Source organism: Otolemur garnettii, unplaced genomic scaffold (assembly GCF_000181295.1).
Source record: "Otolemur garnettii isolate 467f Iridium unplaced genomic scaffold, OtoGar3 scaffold00002, whole genome shotgun sequence".
Lineage (NCBI taxonomy): Eukaryota > Metazoa > Chordata > Mammalia > Primates > Galagidae > Otolemur > Otolemur garnettii.
The window spans coordinates 6,116,328-6,143,006 of NW_003852397.1; the positions used below are offsets into that span (position 1 = coordinate 6,116,328).

A 26,679-nucleotide genomic window follows, 5' to 3' on the forward strand; every position below is an offset into this window, starting at 1 on the left:
CAAACACAGGTCATCTTTATGTATGCTAGGGCATCGTTTTTTCAGATTGCAATCTCAAAAATGTGTGGGTCATGGAGCAGGTATACCCAGTGAGAGTAAACAGAACTGAACTGAATACAACATAAATGTGCATAGCACATCCTAAGGATAAATCCTGTCTTACAAAACTTGTATTTCTATGCAGAACTGAAGTATGTGTATATATGTGGACTGGTTTACCATTCAACGTGCATTTCTTACTGTGGGTCATAGTTGCAGTTTGGGTGTATATGAATGTACCTCTTTTGGAACCACATGAATTAAAAAACTTAATCTCTGTTCCATGCATCTGGGAGCTTACTAAATGTTTATTGAATGCATGAAAATATGTGTAGTGATTCCTGTTGGGGACAATTAGAAAAGGAGAAGAAGGAACAGATGAGAATTCCTATGGTGTATCTGTAGTGGATGAAATAAAGGCATTGGAAAACATCCTCCCGTTACTTCCAGCAAATTGGGAGCTGGGATAAGCATGTGAGGGAAGGAGGTGGCAGGAAGCTACAGCTGAAAGTCAAAATGACAAAGCCATCAGACAAATAGGTTAAGGAAGGACCAGTCGAGAAAAGTAGATGCCACTTCATTTGAGTATTATCTGCAATAGTGTCTGCTGTTGTTAAACAAATTGAATTTATTGGAAAAAGTGAACTTGTTAAAGTTTTGCAGAAGGCTATCCTGAAAGGTTTTTTAGCATATAGGAAATAATAAATGAAATTTAATTGTAGGTAATCATGTTATGGATTTAAGGTATCTAAAATGACTGTAATTTTTTAAAATTTAATGTATTGCAAAAAAATAAAAATTTAGCATATTGCCTGTGCCTTTATTCTGGTGAGTCCAAAGCATTCCCTTTATGAAAATTTTCTTGGGTTCATGTGAGAGCGTAAGTAGGTGTACCCCTTTAACACAGCCGTGTGGTCGCGAGCCTATGTCCGATGCACCACTTTTGGAGGGAGACCCCTAAGCAATGCTGTGTATCTAATGCAATAGGACAGTCACTGAGGAAGTGAGAGACACAGGGAGAAACAGATCAGGACGAGATGCCAAGTGAGAGAGTATGACCCTTATCCTAAAAGCTGTGTTTTAATCAGGGGAGTGGTAGGTTTATATTTGCATTTTGGAAAGGTCGCTCTAGAAAATAGCATGGCAAATGGATTAGAGGCAGGGCGATAAGCAGCATATCTGTTGGAAACATCAGAACAAGAAAATGATTGGAATCAGCTATTGGCAGTGGAAATAGAGAAGGGGATTATTTTTTAAAGATGGAATATGTAAGGCTTCTCATAGCTTAGTACTAGATGAGGTTTCAGGATGTGTGAGAGGCCAAGGGCTTTATAGGTGGGTTGACTAGCTATAGTGGTTAGTTACCAGGATAGCAAATACACAATAGATGCAAGTTTCAGGGCTAAGGTGGTGAGTTCCAGACACTAACAGGACATCCAAGATGATGTATCTGTGGCTCAAGAGGTTTTAGATTAGAGAGATTCGATAATTTAAGTTTTTTCTGCTCTTGATATAAAAAGAAGTAAATTAAACTTTCTTGAAAGGGGTACAGTCACACAGATTTAAATTTTCTGGGATCCATGTCAAATTAAAGGAAAAAAAAATCCTTCAATAGCAGTAGAGATGATGAATTTATTACAGTTTTAAAATACATCTCTATCCCCAAACATTTATTTTGTACATGATCATGCAGGTTAATTCTGAGAAAGCAGATTTGGATATCTGATACAGCCACGCAAAGGGTATTACTCATTAGCTCTCATTGCTTTGTACACAAGAACTACATTTTGCAATGGTTTAACCTTTTGTTATTTTGTTAGTTTACCAAATTGCCATCATTTTTGTGTGCGGAAGGTGGGTGGGATGATTCGGGGCCAGCGAAGTGATTACCGAGCCTTGTGCTGTGACACTGTGGCTTCCTGACAGCCCTTCTTTTGCATAATGAAGATGTGTGTCCAGGTAGGATGTATTTATACTCCTTGTCTTCTCTGAGCGAATGCTGGAAGTCTTTCAATACATTTCTGGCTGAAATACAAGAAAACACATTTCAATTTTATATTTAAATATAGCTATGCTGTCCTAGATGTCACTCAGAACCCCTTGGGGCTTTCACACATGATTTTTAAAAAGTATAAGCCCCATTAAGTCCTAGTTGTGTGTAAAATTTACAAACAGATCTTTTAGTATTAAACAAGCAATTTTCTGTGTTAAATGTTTTAATGGCATGCCCAGGAAATCAATTGCATTATATTTTCATAATTTAACCTCCTTCTGCCTCCTTCCAATTTTATAGGAACAAAAAGTCCTTGATAAATGGAACCCACTATGTGGTATTTTAAATCTAAAATTAATGTAAAAAGACTATATGAATGAATTACTTGGGGCCAGGGCTCATCTGTCTTTTTATACCTAGTCCCTGGCAGGATACCAGGTACTCAAAAAGCATTAAATAAAGTATGAATGAGTAAAATTTGGCATTCAATATTTTTACCTCTTTTAGGTAAAAATGTCCCTCTTTTAGGGACATTATGCAGTAATTATAAGTGAGGGGGAAAGCCAGGGTTAAGAAGTTAAAACAGATGGCAAGACAAATGATAAATGTTTGTTAAGTTTTTATTTTGCAATGCTTTATTGGTTTATTTTCAGTTTAATATGTAGCAGCTCCGAGTTCTTATCAGGCATCTCTTGATTTTCTCAGTTGACAAACAATATGTTGTTTTCTTTATTGTCTAACTTACACATTATGCAAGTAGGACAGGCTAAAATGGACTATGATTTTTTCTTTATTTTTGAGACAGAGTCTCATTCTGTTGGCCCAGGCTAGAGTGCCTTGGCAGCAGCCTAGCTCACAACAACCTCAAACTTTGGGTTCAAGCGATCCTTCTGCCTCAGCCTCCTAAGTAGCTGGCACTACAGGAACCCGCCACAATGCCTGGTTTATTTTTTCTACTTTTAGTAGAGATGGGGTCTTGTTCTTGCTCAGACTGGTCTTGGACTCCTGAGCTGTAGGGATTGTTCTGCCTTGGTCTCCCAGAGTGCTAGGAGTGCAGGCGTGAGCCTCTGCAACTGGCCAGATTTTCTGATTTTTAATTCCTTGCTGCTACCAAATTTCTGAAGCTCTTGATGAGAAAATTTCCCCTTACGTATAATCAGCTCTCAAAATCCCTTGGTCAGCATGCCTAGAAAAGAACCAGATTTCCTGATTTGCATTGCTTGTTGTTTACAAATATAGGGAGCTCTGAAAGAAGATTTACTTTGTTTTTATATTTAACTTATTCTTAAAAGCTTATAATTTAAAAAAACTATTGTGGTTTGATCTCAGTTGGAAAGAGTAGAAGTGTTTATATTGTTAAAAATCCACCTTCTCTAACCCACTTTCCATTAGCTTGCAAAAACACTCTTATGAGACAGTTTATATCCATTACTGAAGGGCCACAATTTCTATTCTGTATGTGTGATGTCACCAAAATACTAATTAAATCCCAAATAAAATTGATCCTGTCCTTCTCCAGGAGAAAAAAGGGATTGAGATGATCTTTACTTTATCTTGTTTTACTCTTATAATTATGTTAAATATGCCAAAATGAAATCAAATGATGCTTTTTAAGTATTGTACATCAGAGTAATATTTCTTTGAAAATAAATCTCTTTTAGGCTTATTTCAAAAGATAGTTGATAGCTACTTTATCATGTGGTTTGCAAATAGAATGGTAAATTAAGTAGAGTTAGTATGCTCAAATACATTTATTTTTGATAATGGAATAGAGCTAGAAAAAATGTTCTGATAGTCTCAGAAGCATCAGTAATTGTTTAACAGATAGGAAAAGAGCAAAAATGCAATTTTAGGTATCTTTTTTGGGCAACTTTAAGTAAAATTGTATTAGAAGCTTCTTAGACCAATAATTTCATTTTGCATGCTCTATTCTGTTTATTATTTTTCCTGTAGTCCCAAAGTTTTTGCTTTCACTTGTTAGAACAGTTTTATCAAAGTAGGTGTTACTACTCTCTTAGATTTTTTTTTTTTTTTTTTTTTTTGAGACAGAGCCTCAAGCTGTCCCCCTGGGTAGAGTGCCGTGGCATTACAGCTCACAGCAACCTCCAACTCCTGGGCTCAAGCGAGTCTCCTGCCTCCGCCTCCCAAGTAGCTGGGACCACAGGCGCCCGCCACAACGCCCAGCTATTTTTTGGTTGCAGCCATCATTGTTGTTTGGCGGGTCCGGGCTGGGGATTCAAACCCACCACCTTAGGTGTACGTGGCTGGCACCTTAGCCGGTTGAGCTATAGGCGCCGAGCCTACTCTCTTAGATTTTGTCATGCTGTAACACAATCAGTTACTGTTTTGTTTATAAATCAGGTAGGTGATATAATTAAATTTTGTTTATTGTTTATTTAAGTTTATCGTTTCCTTTTATCCCTTTTCTTTTAACATCTGAAACCTTGAATATATTTCCCAATAGTTTCATAATGAGGCAATTAATTAGCCTGTCTATAATGACTTCTAGAGATAGAAGGGGGTGTGTGTATGTGTGTGTATGTGTGTGTGTAGCATATTAGGACCATGAAATTTAAAAACTGAAAGACATTTAGTGATCATTAGATTCCAGCCTCTGATTTTATAAAAAAAGAAGGTCTGGAGAGAGGATCAGTAAATCATTCAGAGTTACATAATTTTTAAGTGCAAAACTGGGGACTCAATTTCATTTCTTTGGAACTCAAACTCAGAGTTCAATAACACAATTACCTGAGCTAGGCAGCTGGAATTTACCTGACCCACGGATCTGTTGTGTGCAGCTGAAAATGAGGGAGCTCTCGCAGAAAGCATGGATAGCAGCTTGTTACCTAAGGAAGGGAAGGAAAAGATACAAAGCGTAAAGCAGCCATCCTCAGAATGTGACCTGTAGACGTCTGGGGCCTCCAAGACCCTCTCAGAGGGTCTGAAAGGCAGTGGCACCAAACTGCATTGGTGATCACTATTTTTTTCACTTGTTACACATTCACACCAAAGGGGAGGGGGGCAAGGAGAAAAGGAGAGAGAGGAGAAATAAAAGAAGAAAATGCCAATTATGTGTCCTTAATTCAATCTTGACAAAGCAGTAAAAAAAAAAAAAAAATTATTATCGGGTGGCACTTGTAGCTCAAAGGAGTAGGGCACCGGCCCCATATGCCATAGGTGGAGGGTTCAAACCCAGCCCTGGCCAAAAACTGCAAAAAAAAAATTATTGTCAACGCTTGAATGCATGTCTTTTGTGTATTCTTGGTGAAAAAATGGGAAATATACAAAAAACACCTCTGTTGCATGTCTAAGTACTGTGGCTGTTGAAGAAAAGGCCCCGTGTGGTTCTCTAAGTTGTGAGTTGCTTCACGGAACATCAGTTAAAATAATGACTGACAGAAGTATGGTCCTTCAGGCTGGGGTATTCGGCAGACATTTTCTCAAAAAATAAACAAAGCAAACCTATCACTTCCGTGAAAATAATCAACAGTATTGGTTACCAATGATAAAATTTGATGTTTCGAGTGAAAAATCAGAATTTTGGGAAATTGTGCCTACTGCACAAATTTTAAGCAATACTTAAAAGTTTTTTTTTTTAATATGAGATCAGCAGTGATCTTAACTAATACAATTTTTTGATATTGTATAATGAAATGTGTTGCCATGGCTAAAAAAATCCATTTGAAGTGTAAAATATCAAACCAATGGATTTCAAGACAAAAGAGTGTGAAAAGTTCACTGATGTGGTTTCAGTTCTGCCTTGTAACTTTAGGAAACTTATCAGATTTTGTTGTAGTATCAAAGAAAAATATCCACGGTTATTTGGAAAGCCGTTAAAATACTCCTTCCTTTTCTAACTCCATGCCTCTATGAAGTCATCTTTGCTTCATACGGTTCCACCAAAGCGACACGTTAGAGCAGACCCCGCACCAGACGCCAGCCGTCCTCTCTCCAGCCAGATGGAGAAAAGATTCGCAAATATGTAAGATTTTGCCTCTTCTGCCACCCATTATTTTTGTTTGGGAAAGTATCGTTTTTCTATTAAAATATTATTTATGTTAATTAACATTTACTGAACTTGTTACTTTTGTAAATTTTTTTAAATTTCTGTTTTAATTTCTCAGATGGTAAATATAAATAGATATAACCCATATAAACCAAAGCTTATGGGAGCGGTCTCAGTAATGTTTCTAAGAGTGTGAAGGGATCCTGAGATTAAAGAGTTTGACAGCTTGTCAGTATAGAGTATTTGACCACTAAGGTCAGTATGTAGCCCAGAGGTGACCGAGAGCATGATTACATTATAGCTTGCCATGCTGTTTGCCAACAAGATGATTTCCCTGACCAGCCGAGGAAATATTTATTTTCTATGGCTTATTATTATTTAAAGAATTAAGGAAGCAAGTGTTCTCTTTTTGAATGTTTCTGTAACTCAAAGATCTGAATGTCTCATAAGACTTTTAGTTCCAAATAACAAAACATCCAACTCACCTTGGTTAAACAATAAGATAATGTGTCGTATTACATCACTGAAAGCTTACAGATAGGGCAGGCTGCAGAGTTGGTTCAGTCAGGAGCTTCATGTGACCGTGATGTATCCAGGTTTTCCCCATCTCTCTGCTCTTCCACCCTCAGGGCAGCCTCACCCACAGAGCAGGAGCAAGATGGCTGCCAGAGGTCCAGGGGCCATAACCAGACACAGCAGTGGCCAGGGATAAGGGCAGTGCTGTCTCTGTGTCTCCTCTTCAGGAGCGGGGAGTACCCAAACCTGCTCAGCAGACTTCTCCTCATGTCCTTAATGGCCAGGATGGCGTCATATGCCAACCCTAAGTGTGCTATTGCCACCGGCCGTAGTCTTTCTGTGACTAGCCTAGAATAATCATTTAGGGTACATGGATATGGGGACGTCAACCACAATGACTTAGTAAAGGCAACATTTTAAAAATCCTCTGTACTTAACCCACTTAACTAGAAATTCATTTATTAAGAAATTCATTTTTTCACGTGAATCTATGGAAAGAATTCAAGGCCCGAGAATAAGGAACCCTGGGCTCTGGTCCCGTGTCTGGTGCTGATGAGCTGAGTCCTTGTCTGTCTGGGCCATGGCTCCCTTATCTGTAAAGCAGTTTAGTGCGTGGATAAGAGCACTCATTCTGCTGGTTCATTGGTTCATTTATCCACTCACAGGAGACTAAGCATTCTGTATATAAATAACACTACAGTGCTTAATCTATTGTGTAAGTCACAGCAAAGGATACACATTGGCACTAAAATGCTGCCTATTAACTATGACAGATGTGTTTCTGCACACACATTGAAAGCCCAGAGGGCTGTGAGATCCAAACTACCTGAGAGCTGGTAGAATACTCGTGGAATAAATTGTTTCATGCCCTTGGTAAGGAGCCCTTGCCACAAAGCTCATTAGCAAACAGTTACATCACAAGAATTTTCTCTCATCTTATAAAATGTAAAATTTACTCAGAAATGAAAACACAGGCAAAGATAAGTCTTTGTCTCAGGAAAGACGCCTGTAGGCCTGGCTGTCTGCGATTGTTCAAGTTCACTCGGTAGCAGAAAGGGGCCGATGCAGAGAAGCAGGCTGTTTAGGGACCAGAAAGCCAGCTGTGAGAGATGAGTCCGTATTTTTTGAATATCCAAGGACACTCTTATGCTGTAGTTTGCAGATAAGATGCTTAGAAAGGTTTTATGTCTTTAAGCCCAACTGCTAACATTTTGCAGACCTTTCTCAGGCACAGTGTTGGTTAATTTTTCATGAGGAGTCAGCTGATCATTCTCTCAAGTCATATTTGGATCACTGTCAGGTGAATCAGGGCTTTTTGAGTTGCTGTAGGGACCACTAAATAGAACATATGGAGGAAGATTTAGGATTGCTAAAGAGAGGATCTTTCTTACAATTAGAGCTGTGAACAATGACATGTAAACAAATGTTCCATTACTGAAAGTCATGATGGGTTCTTCCATTATGGAGCGTACTCACGCAGACAGAGGCTGGCTAACCTTCCCCCAGCAGGGTTGTGGAGTTTCTTCATGCGGCCTAATGTTGCACAAGGTGATTTGGAGTGAAGGTCATTTCCAAGATTCTATAATTACTATCACAGCCGGAGTCGTATGTAATAGCTGGAGTCATTAACAGCCTGAAACAGAAAGTAGGCAATTCACTTTGTTCACCTGCTCTTTCTCAGCCCTGTTGTGGACACGGGGGGGGGGGGGTGCCATACAGAGCAAGGCTGACAGGCTCCCCGGCGCGCCTGTTCTGGTGTGGGCAGACAGGCACTGACCTAAGTACAGCCATTTCCTATGAAGATAAATGCCCTGAAGAACACCCCAGGGGAATGGGAGAGAGTGTTTGGGGTAGGTAAGGGTCAGGAGTGGTCTTAGGTTAGGTTTTTAGGGATTATCTCTCCGAGAGGAGTTAATGTTTCTGCTGAGGCTTGAATGAGGAGGCAGAGTCTGCCAGGAGAAGCCTGTGGGGAGGAGTGTTCAGGGCAGTGGGACCAGGGCGGGAACAAACTTGACCTGTCGGAGAAGCAAACAGAAGGCTGGGCGAGCAGCAGAGGAGAATGTGCTATGGGTGCAGGAAGGGCTAAGGAGGGACCCCATCCCAGAGGACCTCTCCCGGGAGCTTAGCTGTCGCTCCAGAACCATCCAGTGAGGAACAGCTGGAGTGCTGTAAGTCAGGAGTGGCGTGCTCTGATTTACATCTCTAAAATGACTACGGGTGCTTTCTGGAAGACAAACTGTAGCAGACAAGGATGCAAGCAAAGAGGGAAAGAGAAGGAAACTCAAGAAAAGTGTGGCTTCATGGGAGCCAAGAGAAGAACGTAACTCAAGAAGGAAAGTGTGGGCAGTGGCAGTGGCGAATACAGAAAATGAGTGTTGATTTCGGCCATGGGAAGGTTATCGATGACCCTGATGAGAAAGCTTCTATGGCTGGTAGCCTTGTGAGCCCACTTGGAGTATATTTGGAAAAAATGGGAAGAGGACATGTGAGTAAAAACCATTCTTTCCAAACACGTGGCTATAACGGGGTGAAGAGAAATAGGACTGTATCTGGAGGGGATTATGAGCTCCAGGAAGGGATGTTTCTAAGGTAGGAGTCCGTGTGGCACAAACTCTGTGTGCATGGCAAGCAGTCTGCAGGGAGACAGACAGTGAGTGAGTAATCGCAGGGCAGGTCTTCGAAAGGGCACTGTAAATTGTTTTGCATTTTTATTGAAATCCTGAATTTCATTATCTCTGATGTTGATTAGTTTGTTGGAAATGTTTTTTATCAAATGGAACTATATGAAGTTACCAATATTCACATATTTTTGACTTGCAAAAACAGCAGTTTCCTATAACCCAAACTTAGTGTTTAATTTAGATAACTTAAATGTTCTCTCACTGGTCTTTTTAATTTATATGCATTTAATTGAAACTAATCTTAAACTTATCTAAAAGTTGCAGTTACAGAGCAGAGAATATCTCTCCCCACCAAATCATTTGAGAGTAAATTTCAGACCTGGTATCTTCTCCCTACCACTTTTGTGGTTATTATATATAAGAATATTTTACAAAAATCAGGAAATTAACATCAATGCATTGCAACTCAAGGCTAACACAGGCCTAGAGAATCCACTGCCAAGCTTACCACTTGGTGACAGGTTTCAATTTCTCCCTGGCTGTTGGCTATGGAGAAATCCGATAGACGCTATAACCCATCACTTCTGCTGCATGCTCTCGGTCACAGAGATCAGCTGTGGTTCCACGTGGGAGGAAATTACATCAGGGTATGAGTAACAGGAGATGGGCCCAATCTAAAGGCTGGCTACCACACTGTCATACTCTGATTCACAACCTGAGGATAATCATGACAAACCCAAATCAATGCCCATTCTACAACATAATTGGTCTGTATTCTTCTGAGTGTTAAGGTCATGAAAATCAAGGGAGAGTGGGAGACTGTTCCTGAATGAAGGAAACTAGAGAGACATGGCAGCTAAATGCACCACGAGATGCTATGCTGGATTCTTTTGCAATTTAGGGCTTTTTGAAACAATTTACAAAAACTTGAACCGGTTCTGAGGATTAGACAGTTGCAATGTATTGTTAATTTCCTGATTATGTTCCTTAAGACAGAAAATATTATTGTGTCACAGTTTCCGGGGCTCAGGAATCTGGCAGTGGCTTCGTGTGGTGGTTCTGGTTCAAAGTTCTCTCACAAGGTTGCTGTCAACCTAACTTAAAGTATGTAATGAATACAGGCAGGACCATCACGGAAGTGGGGAGGTTCTTTTCATTGCACCATTTGGGGGCATAATTTCAATTCATCCCATTATTGATGCTGTTTGTTTTGATTTCTGATTAAAGTGGTGTCTTTTGTGCTTTTCAACTGTAAAGTTGTTCTTTTTTTTTTTTTTAAATAAATGACTATTTTATGAAAGTTACTTTGAAACTATGTAAAGATCTTTTCTTCATCAAACTTTTGAATGTTTCATTGATTTATTTTTCTCAATATGAGATCTTGATTTCCCATTTATTCAGGGGGATTTGATCTATAACTGACATTATTTATTTTATAGCTCAAATTGTCACAGATTTCACCAGAACCCTTTAGCCCAACTCTTGTCCGTTGGACATGTCCTCATTGTTGTTTGAGCACTTCCTTAATTTCTGGCACAAGATGTTCTAGGCTCATCATGTTCTTTGCCTAGCGCAACCCTGAAATCAGTTATTTCTCCAAGGATTCTTGATTCTTTTTAGTGGGTAATGGTGTTAAAGCCAAGATCTAGCTTCCTAGCTGTAAATGTTGCCATTGGAGGGTAACTGCCTTCAGGCCCACTCAGAAAACATACACACATTTGCATATACAGAAATACACATGTATAAATGTGTCTGTAAGTATATGTAAAGGCATATATACATACACATCTATTTTATATATATACAATATAAACATATATTTAATACATTAATAAATATAAATAAAATACAGCTGAATATATTTGAATTTGTAATTTCATTGTGCTATCTCTCACTATGAGGTATCGGGGTTAATTTTATTTTATCCTTCTCTCTTTCCACGTTAGTGACTGCCTTCTCCAACAGTGAGAAACGTGGCTCTTGTTCCCCTTTGTATTTATTTAGTTATTATTCCCATATGTAACCAATTCCCCATCTCCTCCGCATTCACCCCTTCTACCACATGGACCCCTTCCATTGACGCTAGACTCCCATTGTGGAAACACCCACCTGCAGGAGTGCCCGCCCCATCCCTGCAGCCCAAGCCACCCGGCTGCATGGACTCCCGCACCTGCCCCTCCCTGCACAGCCTCTAACGCTCCTCTTCAGGTTGCCCTTACACGTGGACCCCTCCTCACCCCATTCAGGCTTAACTCCCCACACTGAATCTGTCTGCTGTAGGGATCCCTCCTTACTCTGCCTGGGCTCTGGTTACTCCCTTGGGATCCCCCTAATACAGATGTGCTCCTCATGCCACTTGAACTCCAGCACCCCCCTCCGGGTAGATATCTACCCACCTAATGGCCTATAGCTGACTTGTTCTGGAGGAGAAGGGGAAGAGCAGGGCGTTCTGCTTTTGTAAGGGATGTCAGCACTAAAAGGGACGTGCTGCTCCCCCACACTGAATTTTTCATTTCTTTCATAGTAGTGGGTTCCAAATTTCTGGTTATTCTGAAATATCTTGGGAAGCTTGTTAAAAGAGAAATCCCGAGGCAAACAAGAAGCAAATGACAATCAAACAGGGACCAACTAAAGTTTCCTTAGAAAACGGCAGAAGAGATGAGCAGGGAGCTCTCAATTTTCATTTCAAACTTTTGGTTACTCCTTACGTTTTCTATACTTACACTTCTATTTATATTAAGGATACTAATGGAGTATTGGCCTTTTTTTTTTTTTTTTTTACTTTTCAGTATTAAAAACCTAATCAGCACTATTTTGTTAAAGGATAAAAAAGTATAGAATTCAAGGCCCTGTTGCTAGACATTCAGATCTAGTACACCAGGGGTAAAGCCTGGAAATCTGTTCTAAAATTCTCCACCGGAGGGTCAGGAGCAGCCAGGTGGGGGGAGCTCCATTGGGTCTTGATAGGCGTAGCCATCTGCACGTCTACTAGCAGAGTGGCTGCCATCCTGTCACAGACTACCAGTGACAGAGTTGAAGCCACATGAGTGACTCTCGGAAGCCTCAGGACAGCCCAGTGTTGTTTGGAAGGCTCGTGACCCTACTAGTGACTTCTTCCAAAAGACAGTTTTCTCTGATTCTTAGTAAAGTGAAGGAAAACTCTGAAATGATGGAGGGTAAGCACGCCTCCAGTCTGTACGGTCATCAAAAACAAATCAGAAACTGTCACCACGGAGAGAAGCCCAAGTAGGCGTGGTGGTGAAAGGTGACATATCCTGGGTGGGATCCTGGGGCAGAAAGGGATGCCAGGTAAAAACCAAGGGTGGACTTCAGCCAGTGATGATGTATCAGCACCAGCTGGTTCATGGCGAAACCACACATTGATGGAAGGTGTTAGTTACACAAGAAGTCAGGTGTGGCATATGTGAGAACTCTATAGGTAATAACCCTGTAAGTCTGAAGTGGTTCTAAGATAAAAAGTTTATTAGAGAAAAGATGGTGATTACGGGAGCTGTGATGTGACATGACAAACTCAACAGTAGCTCTTTATAAATGAGTGGGACGCAATGGGAACAAAGAATGCAAAGAGCGTGTCATTCCCTCCACACGGGAGAGGAGACACGTGGCCATTGCCACAACCCACTGCTTTGTGTGTCCAGGAGTGCCAGACCCCTCCTGGTCTACTCCAGGAAATGTGAGGATCGGAGGGACTGATGGCTCCCCTGGGTCACTGTGTGAATGTGACAGCTGACCAGTCGCCCTGAGGGAGTTTCTGGCCCTGCACGCAGGCAGGGAGGAAGGATGGCTCTGGAGGAGCAGTCCATTCTTTGCCCTTGGAGAACAGCTGCCACGTGCTTAATGTGCCACCTGCCCTGACTTGGCAGAAAAGCCCTCTCAGAACAGACCCCGTGCTGCACAGGGTAACCAGTCGCTGTAGCCTGGGGCTCCAAGCCAAGTGCTCTCATTAAGCAATGGTTGAAATGATGGAGTGAGGGCCTACACATGGAGCAGCCGAATAGTGCTACCTCTTCTGGTGTTTGTAATAATAAACACAGCTGAAGGAGAGAAAACTGCTTTTCTGTCTACAGCAAGGTTTTCAGTATGTCCTCCAAATAGAAGGAAACCATACTGTTTATAAATTGCATCCTAAATTAGAAGCATTTTACCTGTTTTAGGTCAAGAAAATCATCATGCTTTATTTCTCTAACCCCAAAAGTGCTTTTAAAAACACAGATGCCATTTTACTTTATAGTTCTCAGAGAGTGTGTAAAAAAAGTATCAGTCTACCAATAAAAAAAAATAAATGGCTTATGTCTAAAACGTGAAATTACCAACCACTGCCTTCCCCATATGTGCCCATAACGGACAGTGCCTTCTCTCTGCATGAGGAGAAACCGACCTCTGCCCAGCGGCTCCCTCTCCCTGCCAGAACCTTCTAGGAACAGGGGCCTGGGCTGGTGCGTTACCTGTTGGCCACTGTGTTGGTCAGGGTTCACTTATGGAGAGATGAGCTGCACGAGGGAGATTAAACAGAAAGTGATTTATTACAGGATTTGGGGTGGCTTTCGGAATCACTGGAGGGCTGAGGAACCAGACAGGAGTCCATGCTTCCAAGAATGACTCCCAGAACCATATGGCAACCCAGCAGAGCAGCTGCCTCGTCTGCCTTCGTCAGGAAGCATCGCGGCGGCTGCTGGCTCCAGAACCAGCCACTCAGCTCTCCAGTACCCCCTGACCCGTGGTTTTAATTACTTGAGGCGAGGGCAGTAAGACAGTTTAAGAGGGATCACATTCATGTGACTTTTATTATAGTATATCATCATAATTGTTCTACTTTATTAGTAGTTATTGTTATTTCTTATGGTGCCTAAGATATAAATTGAACTTTATCATAGGTACGGACGTATAGGAAGAAAACTGTGTGTATAGGATTTGGTACTAGGCATGCTTTCCAGCATCCACTGGGGGTGTTGGAATGTATCCCCCACAGATGGGGGGGACTAATATATTCAAAAGGCCACCAATACAGTGACCAACTTGACACTGTTACCTTCATCACAGCTGCGAAACGGATCCCCTACTACAGCAGCTTCTTTCCACACGACTCAGTTCCGTATCAAAGCACCATGTGAGTACGGTGGCAGGTAGAACCTGAATCATATTTAGAAGCCAAATTTCAAGAGAGTCTGGATATTGGATTGTGCTTCTCCCCCTCTGCACACTGGAAGGGGGGGACACGTGGCCCTTAAGGAGTGTAATCCCAGCCGTGGGTCGCAGCCTGCCCTCTGGCCACCCCGCTGTCCAGGCACACTCTTCGTCTACATATACAACCCACTCCTTCCGCCGTGAGTCACTACATCCCACTCAACATCCAGGATCCTTGAGTATGTGTCCCTCTTGTCATCAGGTTCAGATGCAGCTTCTTGTAACAGAAGGCTGTCTGCTCCCAACATCCGGTGGTCACTCTCCCTCAGGAAGGAAGAGTACAGGAAACATATAATGGCTGTTTATCCTGAGCAGTGATCCAATCCAAGCAGGCAAGATGGTGCAGTCAGCCTGCCCAGGTAGGGGGTAAGGTCCTTAGGTCACCATGTGGAAGACTCCCTTGTGCATTAAGCTCTTGGCATCACTGGGATGCTAGCCGCCTTCCATTAGCCCCAAGAAAAGCACAGCTGATAGGCAGTCATCTTTTACATTTAACCAGACTTGTACTTCCACTGCTCTGTAGGCAATACCTGATCAGCCACCTGCAGGTACACGACAAGATTAAGAGCTCTACCATTTCACCCCACCCCCCTAGGTCTCTCATCGCTAAGGTGGCTAGCTGCCCCACCTGCACCTCTGCAGTGGTGGGGGGTGGGTTCTACCTCGGTGGTGGGGAGGGGGCTGGAAAAGAGCATCTCTGAGAGCAGCCCCGGGTGAGGAGAGGTCTATAGAGTTGAGGGCTTTGAGTGATCGGTGAAAAACATATTTTTCAAAGTAGATATACTCAGCGGTTCTGGAAGGAGACAGCAGCAGCATTGTTTTTTAATTCTCTGAATCCTCGCACAGAAACAGAATAACTAGGCAAAGCCAAATACCCAGAGACAAAACTTACCTAACAAACTGAAAATATAACCAGGTGGTGGAGGGAAGCCACCAACAATCACAGATCTGCATTTTAGTGTTTGTACGGGAGGAGGCCTGGAGGGAACTGTGACGTGTGGCACAGGCCTGAGCACAGAAGCCCAGCCAGCTCACAGGCAGTCACTGGAACTCAGTGCGCTGACCTGAGCACCGAGGCCGAAACTCAGAGGTATCTCACTGAATTCAGGAACAGGGAGCACAGAAGCTCCCGGTCAGTTCTGAAAGGAGCTGAGGCCACAGGGCCGCATAAACTTTTGAAACCAAATGGCCAAAGCTCCCTTCATGAGAAGGGGGCCCATTTGAGGAGAAATTGGCGGACAGTGGACTCAAACTTGAACAGGATAGTGACGGTGAATATGAAGGAAAGTTCAGATAACCATGGGAGAAGTCTCAGCAAGCAAGGTGCCAGGGTTCTGAACACTTTACTAAAACAGCCAAAGAGGGAGTTGCCTGAACTACACCTCCTCCTGAAGGTTCTGGAAAACTAATATTGTATAATGAACTACAGAAAAGAATCAAAGCCAATCCCATATAACGTTATAAAGAAGAACAGAGCAGAATAACATCCCTACAGAAGACAAACCTGTCAGAAAAGTCAATGAAAGAGTTCAAACCTGAAACATACTATTACGAAAAGAGCCGAAATGCAAAACTTTGAAGTTGAAAAAGAATGAAGAAAGACATAAAAAGGATTTAAGTCAAAGTGTCAAGTTATCATTTGTCAGTCCCAGGGAATTACTGGATCTGGGCATTGGGCCTCAATACCTGTTCACCTTGGGAGAGCTAATCAGCCAGACCCTCTGGCCCTCCTGGTGACACAGCACACTCACCTGTGGTCTTGCCAAGGTGATTGAAGCAGAGTCTCAGCAAACCTCTGGATCCAAGGCTGACCTTCTAGAAATATAAAGGGCAGGGGAACATTTTTAACTGCATCTTGAATGTGTAGGCAGCAAAATCCAGACTGAGGGCACCTCTACAACCCAGATCCTTCAATAGACAAATTGTAAGGCAAAGAAAAAGAATCTGTAGATTAAAAGGCATTATCGCACTCTTTGAGGGGGTGAGACTGTAGAATCTAGGGATGCACATTTGAACGAAAACATCCTTTTTAAAAAGTGCAAAGAAGTGATTACTGTAGAAGTCAGGATAATGGCCACTTATAAGAGGTGGGAAGGGGGTGTATATGCAATGAGGTACCTTGAAGGGACTTCTGAGTTGGCTGCCACAATTCATTTCTTCACCTGTGTGATGTTTACCTTATAATAATTCTGCATGTTCTGTGTGGTTTCTTATATCTGTGTTTTACTTTACAATAAAAAGATGAAAAGCACAGTAGTTTTTCCATGACAGATACTGGATAAGTGTTAGTTTTTTATATTCAGTTAATACATACATATGACAATGAGGTAATAGCAATTCAACTGCAAACTCTGACAACCTTGTAGCAGCCTCTAAGGCGCTCTTATGTATCATGTTGATCTTTTCTATATAACAGTGTAAAATAAAAGCAGTCACATTTTAAGGGGATGATGTTTCGTCTCTAAGTAATGGTAAATGTTACATTGTGTTATCTAGACTTAGTGGCTCCACGCCCTCATATGCTCATCAACTATATTTTTGTTCCAAAATCTGCACAGTAGGGTGGATATTCTAAAAATTCACATGGACTCTTTTGATGTACCTCACTTGGTGGGGATGGTGGAAATAGGTATGTGGCCCTTTCCTTGGATGTGTTTAAAGAGTAGGTATACATATATACTAGTGGATATAAAGCATAAATAATACATAGATAGCACATCTGTATACACAGCACGTATGGGTGTGTACAAACAGCCACACTGTTTCCATCTAGTAGACCTGATGGTGAATCTACAAAAGAAGGTTCAGCAACCTTACAAATGCATACATTTCTCTGAGATCTAGGAAGGACAGTGTGTACTTTGTGCTATAAATAATTTTTCCATGTTGTTGATGTTGCTTGTGCTTAGCCAAAAAAAGCCTCAGTGTTTACCAGACCTTTTTTTGGTGCCCTTCTTGTTGGTCTCATTGACATGGCTTCCTGCCAGGTTGACGATAAGTAAGTGTTTGGGAAGCACACATGATACGGGTTTTGCCGTCCTCATACTCTGTCCATAATTAAAATGTCACTTCCTCCTTTCCTATCAAAATCTTTAAAGTCCCAGTCACCTGTAAGAAGCTGAGATTCCTTATGGCTGACCTTTGAAGAGCCTCGTTTACTGACAGGCCGGCCTGCTTGCGTCTAGTTCTGTGTTATTCTAATGTAATTTAATGTAGAGTCTCCAGCCATCTCAGGGCAGTCTGTGTTCTACATAGAGGCAAAGTTTAGTGAGCTACCTTGACCGTTTTCGGGGGAATAAGAATTATATTCTTCATTTAATTGAAGATAGAGCTCTTTGGGGGGCTTTACTTGGCAATTTATGTCTTCCTGTGTATGTCACTACACCTCCTGGCATCCAGTGAAATGTTGACATTTTAAGTTCAGACCCCACTGGGTCTAAGATCCAATTCTACTTCTAACTTCAGGGAATCTCCCACAGCTTCCGGGGTCCCAGCTATCCAGACAGCTGGGAATCGGGGTGCCCTTCTGATTCCTCTCAGGTCCCAACCCTGCAGGGTAGATCCTCTAGACTTTCTTTCTCGGCTTTATCTTGGGTACCCTGTTATGGAGCACCCCCCATCCTCACAGGCCTAGCCCTGAGCCATGTGGTGAAGTGTAGTGTCACTCTGCCCCCCAAGCCCTCGGTGATGTCTTTTAGTTTCCCGGCCTCCCCCTGGTGGCCTCGCCTTGACCTTCCCAGGCGTGCACACTCCTTAGACACTGCGTCACACCTGACCTTGACCTTCCCAGGCATGCACACTCCTTAGACACTGCGTCACACCTGACCTTGACCTTCCCAGGCATGCACACTCCTTAGACACTGCGTCACACCTGACTCAGGTGAATCATCCCTCGAGGGCCTGCCCCCAGCCAAGAATGTCACACACCTTAGCTGCATTGTGACGAGATCTTTCTAGAGTCAGTGCCTTCCCCAAGGGGTGGATGGAAATTTCAAGACTATGGCAGGCTGAGTGGAGTGGGAATGGAGAGATATTTTTGAATAGAAAGATTCTTAGGTACTTTCAAATACTCCTTAATGGAAGGAAGCTGCCTATTACAGACCTACAATCCCTCATCCAAAAGCCTAAGGCCAGATGAGTTGGAGAAATCAGGATTGGCTCCAGCATAGCAAGTGGGTCCATCCCTTAGTGACATCCCCAGTGTGACCTGAGCCCTGTACAATAATTAGAGACACCAATATTCACATGAACTGGGCTGATTACTGTCATTTCATGAGGATGTACTATAAAATGAACTTGGTTGGGCCAGAAAATTTACCTTTTGGCTGTTCAGGCTTTTAGGATTTCAGAATTACAGGTAAGGCGTTGTGCACCTGTAACTGTCCACAACACTCCCGTTTACTGAGCACTCAGAGTGTGCAGACACTGCACTAAGCGAGCACTTTACACATGAACTCATTTACTCCTCAACAGCCATGTGGTTGGAATTGTCAGTAATCCCCGCCTTTAAATCTTCCTTTGTGCCAAGGAAACAGAGCCAAGTCTGCACAGCGCCCATCTCAGCTTCCTTGCAGTCATGTGAGGGAGCCAGATGGGAGCACAGCGGAGGGTACGTGGGGCTGGGGGACAGGGAGGCTTCCCAGGCAGGTGCTGGCCCAGCTCTGTCCTTCAGGCAGAAGAGGACACCTGCCCGACACAGGGGCATGGGGAGGACTCCCGGCTGCTTGTCACGAGTCAGCCTCGACTTTGTCAGGACTAGCAGCTCCATGTGCCCCTCACTGCATTTTCTTTAACGCAGCTGTCTTCTTTCATCTGTTGCAGAACCCCCATCTCAGCTTTCTCGCAAGACAACATTTATGAAGTTCAGCCCCCGAGAGTGGACAGGAAATCTACAGAGATCTTCCAGGCCCACATCCAGGCCAGTCAGGGTAGCATGCAGCCCCTGGGAAAAGAAGACACCGCCATGTACCGCGAGTACATCAGGAACCGCTACCTGTGAGAGGGACGCGGCCCTGCCGGGACCAAGAAGTCATGTTTCGTTAGGTTAGAAGATGTTGTGTCTCATCTTGAAAAGGTCATTTCCCAAAAGTCCTTCCCATCGGAAGCTTTTCCTTCTTCATAACTCCCAAATCCCAAGTGATAGGGAATAAAGGAGGGACTCAGTATTGGGCTGTCATTGCCTTTGCTTGATTTTAGACCGGGCATTCTCAAACTAGGGCCTGTGGACCATATGCAGCCCACCTAGGACATTTATCCGGCCTGCTGGGTGTTTTTGCCGCCGCTGCCTGTCCTGCTTAGCAGCCGACTCCTCCTGGGGCCCGCAGTCCAGCCCTCCAACGGTCTGAGGGACAGTGAACTGGCCCCCTGTTTAAAAAGTTTGAGGACCCCTGTTTAGACATCCTTTGTTCAGAATGTAGTCAGTATAGTATCACATAACCACATTAAGAAGTTGTTTTAACAAGTACTTATTGAGCACCTGCTGTGTACCAGACACTATGGCAAGGCCTAGGAATATCACAGTAAGCAACATAGGACAAAAAATTTCCTCTCTTGTGAGGAATGAAGGCAAAGTATTCTTCTTTATACTTAATATTTTAAAATTTATTCTTATTTTTTTTGTGGTAACTTTATATTTTGATCAAAAATGTCATTGCCTAGAAAACCCTTGTTCTTAGGAAATAAACACTGAAATACTTATGGGTAAAAGGACAAAATGTCAAAAAAAAAAAATGCTCTCCAGGGGTTCAGGAAAAAAGAATTAATGATAAAGCAAATGGGGCAAAATATTAAGTTTGGTAAATCTGAGTAAAGAGTAAACAGGGGTTCTTTGAACTTTTCTTACAGTTCCCGTGTAAGTATAAAATTATATCAAAATAAAGTGTTAAAACTTGTTATTCTGAATAACTTTGTCTGGTGTGTGGCTGCCTTACGTAATCTGACATCTGGTGCTCAGTCAGGTGTGGACTGGTCACGCGCACACGGTTGGCTCCCCATATGGTCAAACACTGACACGGACAACTTCCTACATTTTCTAGCAGTTTCTCCTAAATCACTTCATCTCAGTATATCTGTGCTTTTATTAAAAATGGTCTCAGTTCTCTCCACATAAACAACATTTAGAGAAGAAAGCCAAGCCGTGTAAGGGAAGAAGGGAAACCGATCAGCTGAAAAGACCTCATGGTGTCACCAACCCAGAGACACTACAATCCTGTGGCCGTTTTTATATTACAAAGAAAGGTGAAGTCACCAGTTCACAGACATTTTTGATTGATGCCATCATGCAATCAGGATTAGAAAATGACAAAATCATAGGTGAGAAGACTTCTGTGTTGGCGCAGTTTAGATACTATTGTGTGTGGGGTCTCATGTGAGTCTTCCCAGGTTGCCACAGAGGTACCAAGTATAACTCAGATACTGCTCTTGACTTTTAAAGTTTATTTTTAACCTGGCTTCTGGAGGGCCACCTACTTAAAAGAGTGAACTTCAAGCTAAAAGATCTGGAATCAAAATATTCTTTCATATCCTGAACTTAACTTTCTGCTTTCTGTAACGATAAGATGTGAGAGACAGACAGGCTGAATTCCTCACAAACCTTCCAATTCAGGGTAGAGGGCCCAGTCAGGAGTGATTCTCCCTGCGTGGGGTCAGCAGTGCTGGCAGCTGAGACCATCAACTAGTAGCTTATGCTGGAGAAGCTGAGCTGTCTGCCTGAGATGAGACTTACTATCCCCCCTCTCTTCTGGTTGCACCATTATCCGCCACTTCAGACAATCCATTACTTATGTGCTGTTTACCTTTAACCCAACCTTCCTGGGGGCTGTAATCTCCCCTCTCTCATTTTTGACCTTGACTGCTGTGTGTCCTTGTCCTTATACTCTGTTATGTAGCCAAGAAAAAGATTCCGGGAAACAGGACAGTGCTGCACTGTCCTCATGCTGCCATCAGGCACATGGAACCGTGTGTGTCCCTACAGGCCCAGTTCTATGCACTAAGTTTGGTGTAGGTTTCATTATTTCCTCAGCACCATCTCCCTTGCTGACCACTGTCCCGGGTTGGGGTCCACTTGATGCCCAAAAGTACAATGAGGATGACACTCCCTGATTATTGGCAAATTGTAAAGTTTAGGGATTATGTATATTACAGAGTCATGGTCCACCCATGTAGATGACGCTCAGTCAGTGGTAACTGCTGTTAATGATGGAGGGTTCATGGTAGCAGCGATGGTGTTTTTACTACCAACACCCTGATGTTCTCAATTTAAGGCAGCTGCTGTGTCCTCAGAGTTAATTTTGATGTAACAAGATGGTATCTGAAGTATGACATTTGCCATTCAGATTACTTCAACTTTAGTTGTACAAGGAAGGTCTTGCAAACTGATAGCAAAGCAGACATAACATTTAACTTCTAGAACAGCAGTTCTCAACCTGTGGGTCATGACCCACAAGAGCTGTATTAAAGGGCCACAGCATTAGGAAGGGCCACTGCTCTAGAGAGAAGTTCATGAAATCAGGGAGCATGTAAGCAAAGTGCATGTACATCTGAAAGCACGAAAAAGTTAATAGATCATAGAAAATGTGGGAGCTGCTCTTATTTGTAGGCCCAACGGGAAGAAATAAGTTATGGTTAAGAGCAGGAGCTTTGGCCCTCATCACTTACTTGTAGCTTTGGGACTTTGGGCAATCACTTATCTTCTCTAATATTTACTCATGGTAGTTGAAAGAAAGAAATAAGATAATACCTGTAAAGCACTGGGCATGGTTCCTAACACATGGAACTAATAGTCGGCACAGAAGATCACTGATCATGTATCATCACCTCCGCTTGCCAGCCAGTGCCTGCATATCATCTCAGAACAAGGCCACGTACTCACGCTCACCCTGCCCAAGCCCTCTTGGCATTGTAGATTTTAATTATTTAAATCAAACAATGTAAGTAGATCTTAAAACACAGTAGATCATAAATTAAATCCTCAACAAATAATGGCCAGTTACTATAAATTTTTGTTTGCCATGTTAGCAGACCCAAGAGCAAAGCATTCACATTAAAATAACTATGTGAATCTCTAGGGCTGTGTGTGTGTGTGTGAGATAAAGGGGGGCACACTTCTTAAAGCCACTTTGTATAAATCAAGCCACCACGATAGAAGAAGTCATGTCTCATTTTGTCAAAGCTGGGGTCCTTGGGTCTCGGTTGGACTTCTCCAGCTTAGGTGCCACCTGCCATGCTGTTGGGGAGACTGGACACGTGTATTGAACAAACGCTTCTGGAAAAAAAATTATCCTTTTGTCATGAGGCAAAACTCATGTGACTATCTTCCGTCCTCCGAAGAGTTTAATCTTAGACTTTGTGGATCCAAATGGAAATTATTTTATAGGAAGCCCATTTTCTCCACAAAAAGTGACTCCCCTGAGAATTCAAATAGACTTTGTTCTCCGCTTATGTGTGAATAAATTAGTTGCCACTTGAAAATGAGATTCCAACTTTGGTTGAAAATCATCCTTGTTCTGGGTTTCACAGTACAGCTTTCTCCCCCAGCCCAGCGAGTGTTCTCCTTCCTGGAACAGGCCAGCTGCTGAGTCAGAAGTGTTTGTTCCTCCCAGGAGCCCTCACACGTGCGTGTGAGGTTGGCTGGTCCGAGTGAAATTGCTTAGAAGGGCCAGAGAAGGCGAAGATGCTCTAACGTCCTGAACATGCTTTTTCTTGAAATCACATTTTGCTCTTTTAAAATCCGTTTAAAGATACATTCTCTTTTTCTGGTTTGCCCACCCCAGCCGTTTTTATTTGTTCTGTTTAGATAAGCTTCTCTCTGGCTTGACAAACGAGCTGACTGATGTTATGGTCAAATGAACCCTTTACTGAGAGAAGAATGATCTATTTGACTTATTGGGCACCGTTCTCCTCCCCCGGAGAAGGTGATTATTTGGAAACTGCACGTGTTCTGATGTGCCCCCAACTCAGGTCAGGTTTTTCTGTCGGCACATGGGTGGCTTCCCTTCCCAGACTCTTGAGTGCCCGTTTCCATTTCAGAAGCTGCCGAGAATCACTTACTGATAAAGAACAATAAGCTGTCATTTAACTCCCGCTACCCACACACACTATATTTTTATGAGTTCATTTCTTCAGTACATTCGTTTGAGTGGACTCCAATGTAATTGCCATCCAGGTGGTAAATAAAAATTGTAATCTGAATTGATCCTCAGTGGTTGAAGGCTTTTTTTTTTTCCACAAAGAAAATTACAAAACTAAACCACTTGCACTAGTTTATAGAGAAAGAGAAGGGCCTGGAAATAGGATTTGGTAAACCATGCAGCAGCCATGATGATGGTCAAGAGCCAGGCCCACGTGCATGGGCAGTGGGGAAGGGGAGTCACAAGCGCCAGTGCCTCAAGGTTACTTGCAGAAACAAGCAAAATACTTCCATCGGCATTTTCTTTGCTGCTTCGAAGCAAATGATGTGAGCATTCCTGCAACACTCTCATTTTTTTCCTTTAAAATGAGAATTATAATTTGAAAAGAAAGTTTCCTTCTCTTGCTCCCCTACTCCCTAGACATTGAACTTCAGAGGAGGTGGGGTTGAGGATGAGATTGCCATCTGGTCCTGAGGTGGCAGAATATCTAAGACAGGCACCCCCTGAAGATCCCACACTGAAGGACAATGGCATCATGGCATCACCTGTACCTGCCAGAGCTGGATAGGTCCTTGGGTGGTCTCCCGAGGGAGGGGAGTAGGATATAATTAAATTTGTATGTATCTTTGGTGTATGTTAAAAGAAGACATTTCTGGAATTGTGTGGGAGAAAGAAAGCAGCTTGTGTGTGCTGGGCAGCTAGTAGCTCAAGTGTACACCTGCTGTCACACCTCACACAGCCCACTTTTGGGGGTGCCCCTCCTCCACACCACCCACCATGTGCCTTCCCTCTGACCCAGAGTCATCTTAGGTCAGGGCAGGAGAATGAGAGGAAATTTCTACTCCTCCTTTCCTCCTGTCTCCCTTCCGTGTTGTGAATTTATTGAGCCTCAGCAATGTGCTTGGAGCTGCACTGGCCGTTGGAGTTTCATGGGTTGAGAATGAAGAAGATTCTGCCTTGCCTCGAGGAGCCCACAGCATAGGGGGAAGACAGATGTGCAGACATTTAATACATCTAATACACAATGATTTCCCAGAATTGTCAGCTGTACACAAAGCCCCTGGGGCCCCAGGAGGGTGAGACTCACATTCTAGGGTAAAGAGGGAAATTTTTACTAAATTTGAGTTTAGGAGACTTGACACATACGGTATTAGGGAGGGCATTCAAAGAGTGATGGAAATTCAGGAGTCTATCAGGGGAGCCTGAAAATTGTCAGGCATTTCTGGACATGTGGGATGGAAGAAAGAGGAAGGAAGGAGATATAATGGGAAGGGAAAGGTCAGGGAGTAATGTTGAAAAGGTACGTCAGGTGAGATTGTTAAAGGAAAGGCCTGATAGGGAGCAGTGGCTGTATATGAGGCTCAGAACTCCATTACAATCTTAACAATTACTGAAGACCCCTGAAGAGCTTCTGTTTACAGAGGTTCTGTCGATCAATATTTACCACATTAGGCCTGGTGAGGTGGCTCACGAGCCTGTACTCCAAAAACTCTGGGAGACCGAAGCAGGTGGATCCCTTGAGTTCAGGAGTTCGAGACCAGCCTAAACAAGAGTGAGACACCATCTCTAAAAATAACCAGTGTTGTGGTGGGCATCAATTTCTTGATTTGTTTTGGAAAAGTTACTTTTCATAAACAAATGCTATTTTTGTTAAACATTGAGTTTATTATTGTTCTTTTTAAATCAATAAATATTTAAAACCTCATCAGTATCAAATTCTAAATGTGGTAAATACTTTTTTTAAATTGAGAATTGTAGTATATGTACACCATGGAATACTATGCAGCCCTAAAGAAAGATGGAGACTTTACCTCTTTCATGTTTACATGGATGAAGCTGGAACATATTCTTCTTAGCAAAGTATCTCAAGAATGGAAGAAAAAATATCCAATGTACTCAGCCCTACTATGAAACCAATGTATAGCTTTCATATGAAAGCTATAACCCAATTATAGCCCAAGAACATGGGGAAAGGGGAAAGGGAGAAGAAGGGAGGGGGGAGAATGGGTGGAAGAAGGGTAATTGGTGGGACCACACCTACAGTGCACCTTACGAGGGTACATGTGAAACTTACTAAATGCAGAATATAAATGTCTTAACACAATAACCAAGAAAATGCCATGAAGGCTATATTAACCAGTTTGATGAAAATATTTCACATTGTATATAAAACCAGCACATTGTACCCCATGACTACATTAATGTACACAGCTATGATTTAATTAAAAAAAAAAAAAAGAAAAGAAAACATTGGCATTGTTTTACATTTTCCAATCTTTTTAATGCCTGACTTAAGGGAAGACAGCAGGATTCTCGTATTTTCTTCTTCAGTCTGTTTAGATAGGTTGTTTCAGTTGAAGCAAATGAAGAAAATCCATTTTTATGCAGATAGGAAGTTGGAACAAAGGAGGAGGGAATATTTTAACAGCCTTTTTAGATAAATGTGAATATTCTTTCTTAATGCACCAAAACTCAACAAGTGGTAGATTCTTAAAGGTCATTGCATGGTGGAATCTGAAACTATTAATGATATTTTCAGTCTGTGATATTAAAATCCATTGGTCTCTATTGAATTTAGATTGAATTTTTTACCATCCATGATTTTATTATACCATGCATTGATAATTTGGAAAATATTGCTTAATGGAGTCAGGTAAATCTTCCGAATGTTGACACGTTCATTTATAGCCAACCAATCTTCTAGAAAAGCTTTTAAACACTGGGAAGCAGCCAAACTCATAGAGATGAATACAAGTGGCCCAAAATTCTTATGTTTGCTTGAAAGCTCAAATTTTATTATTGGCAACAAATACTGCCAGTTTTCCTTTTAATAATAGGCAGGCTCACTTTGTTCGTTTTCAAGAAAAGGTCTGCCAGATACCCAAGTCTGAATAACTCTAGTTTGTCTCACAATTGTTCTTTCAAGTAAAAATAATCTTTTGTGACAACGTGGCTAATGGCTCACAGCTCAAACAATTGCAGTACTCCTTAAGGCGCCGTTGGACTTGGTGTGCGTCCCTGGCATTACCCCATGGAGTATTTAAGAAGACAGTACCAAAGGATACAGGCTTAATAAAATTAAATTTACTGCTCTTTCAAAGACATTCTTTTTTTTTCTTTTTTTTTTTTTTTTGAGACAGAGCCTCAAGCTGTCCCCCTGGGTAGAGTGCC

General features: G+C 42.3%; 1 protein-coding gene across 1 annotated transcript in view; it reads left to right on the forward strand.

Moving 5' to 3' along the window:
• FIG4 (FIG4 phosphoinositide 5-phosphatase) overlaps positions 1 to 19,680 on the forward strand; it is a 98,463-nt gene extending 78,783 nt beyond the window's left edge. Inside the window, exon 22 of the mRNA XM_003781817.3 lies at positions 19,202 to 19,680. Within this exon, the coding sequence (XP_003781865.2) occupies positions 19,202 to 19,379 (178 nt within the window). The 3' untranslated portion in view covers positions 19,380 to 19,680. The remainder of the gene's footprint in view (positions 1 to 19,201) is intronic.
• Positions 19,681 to 26,679: the final 6,999 nt, after the last annotated feature.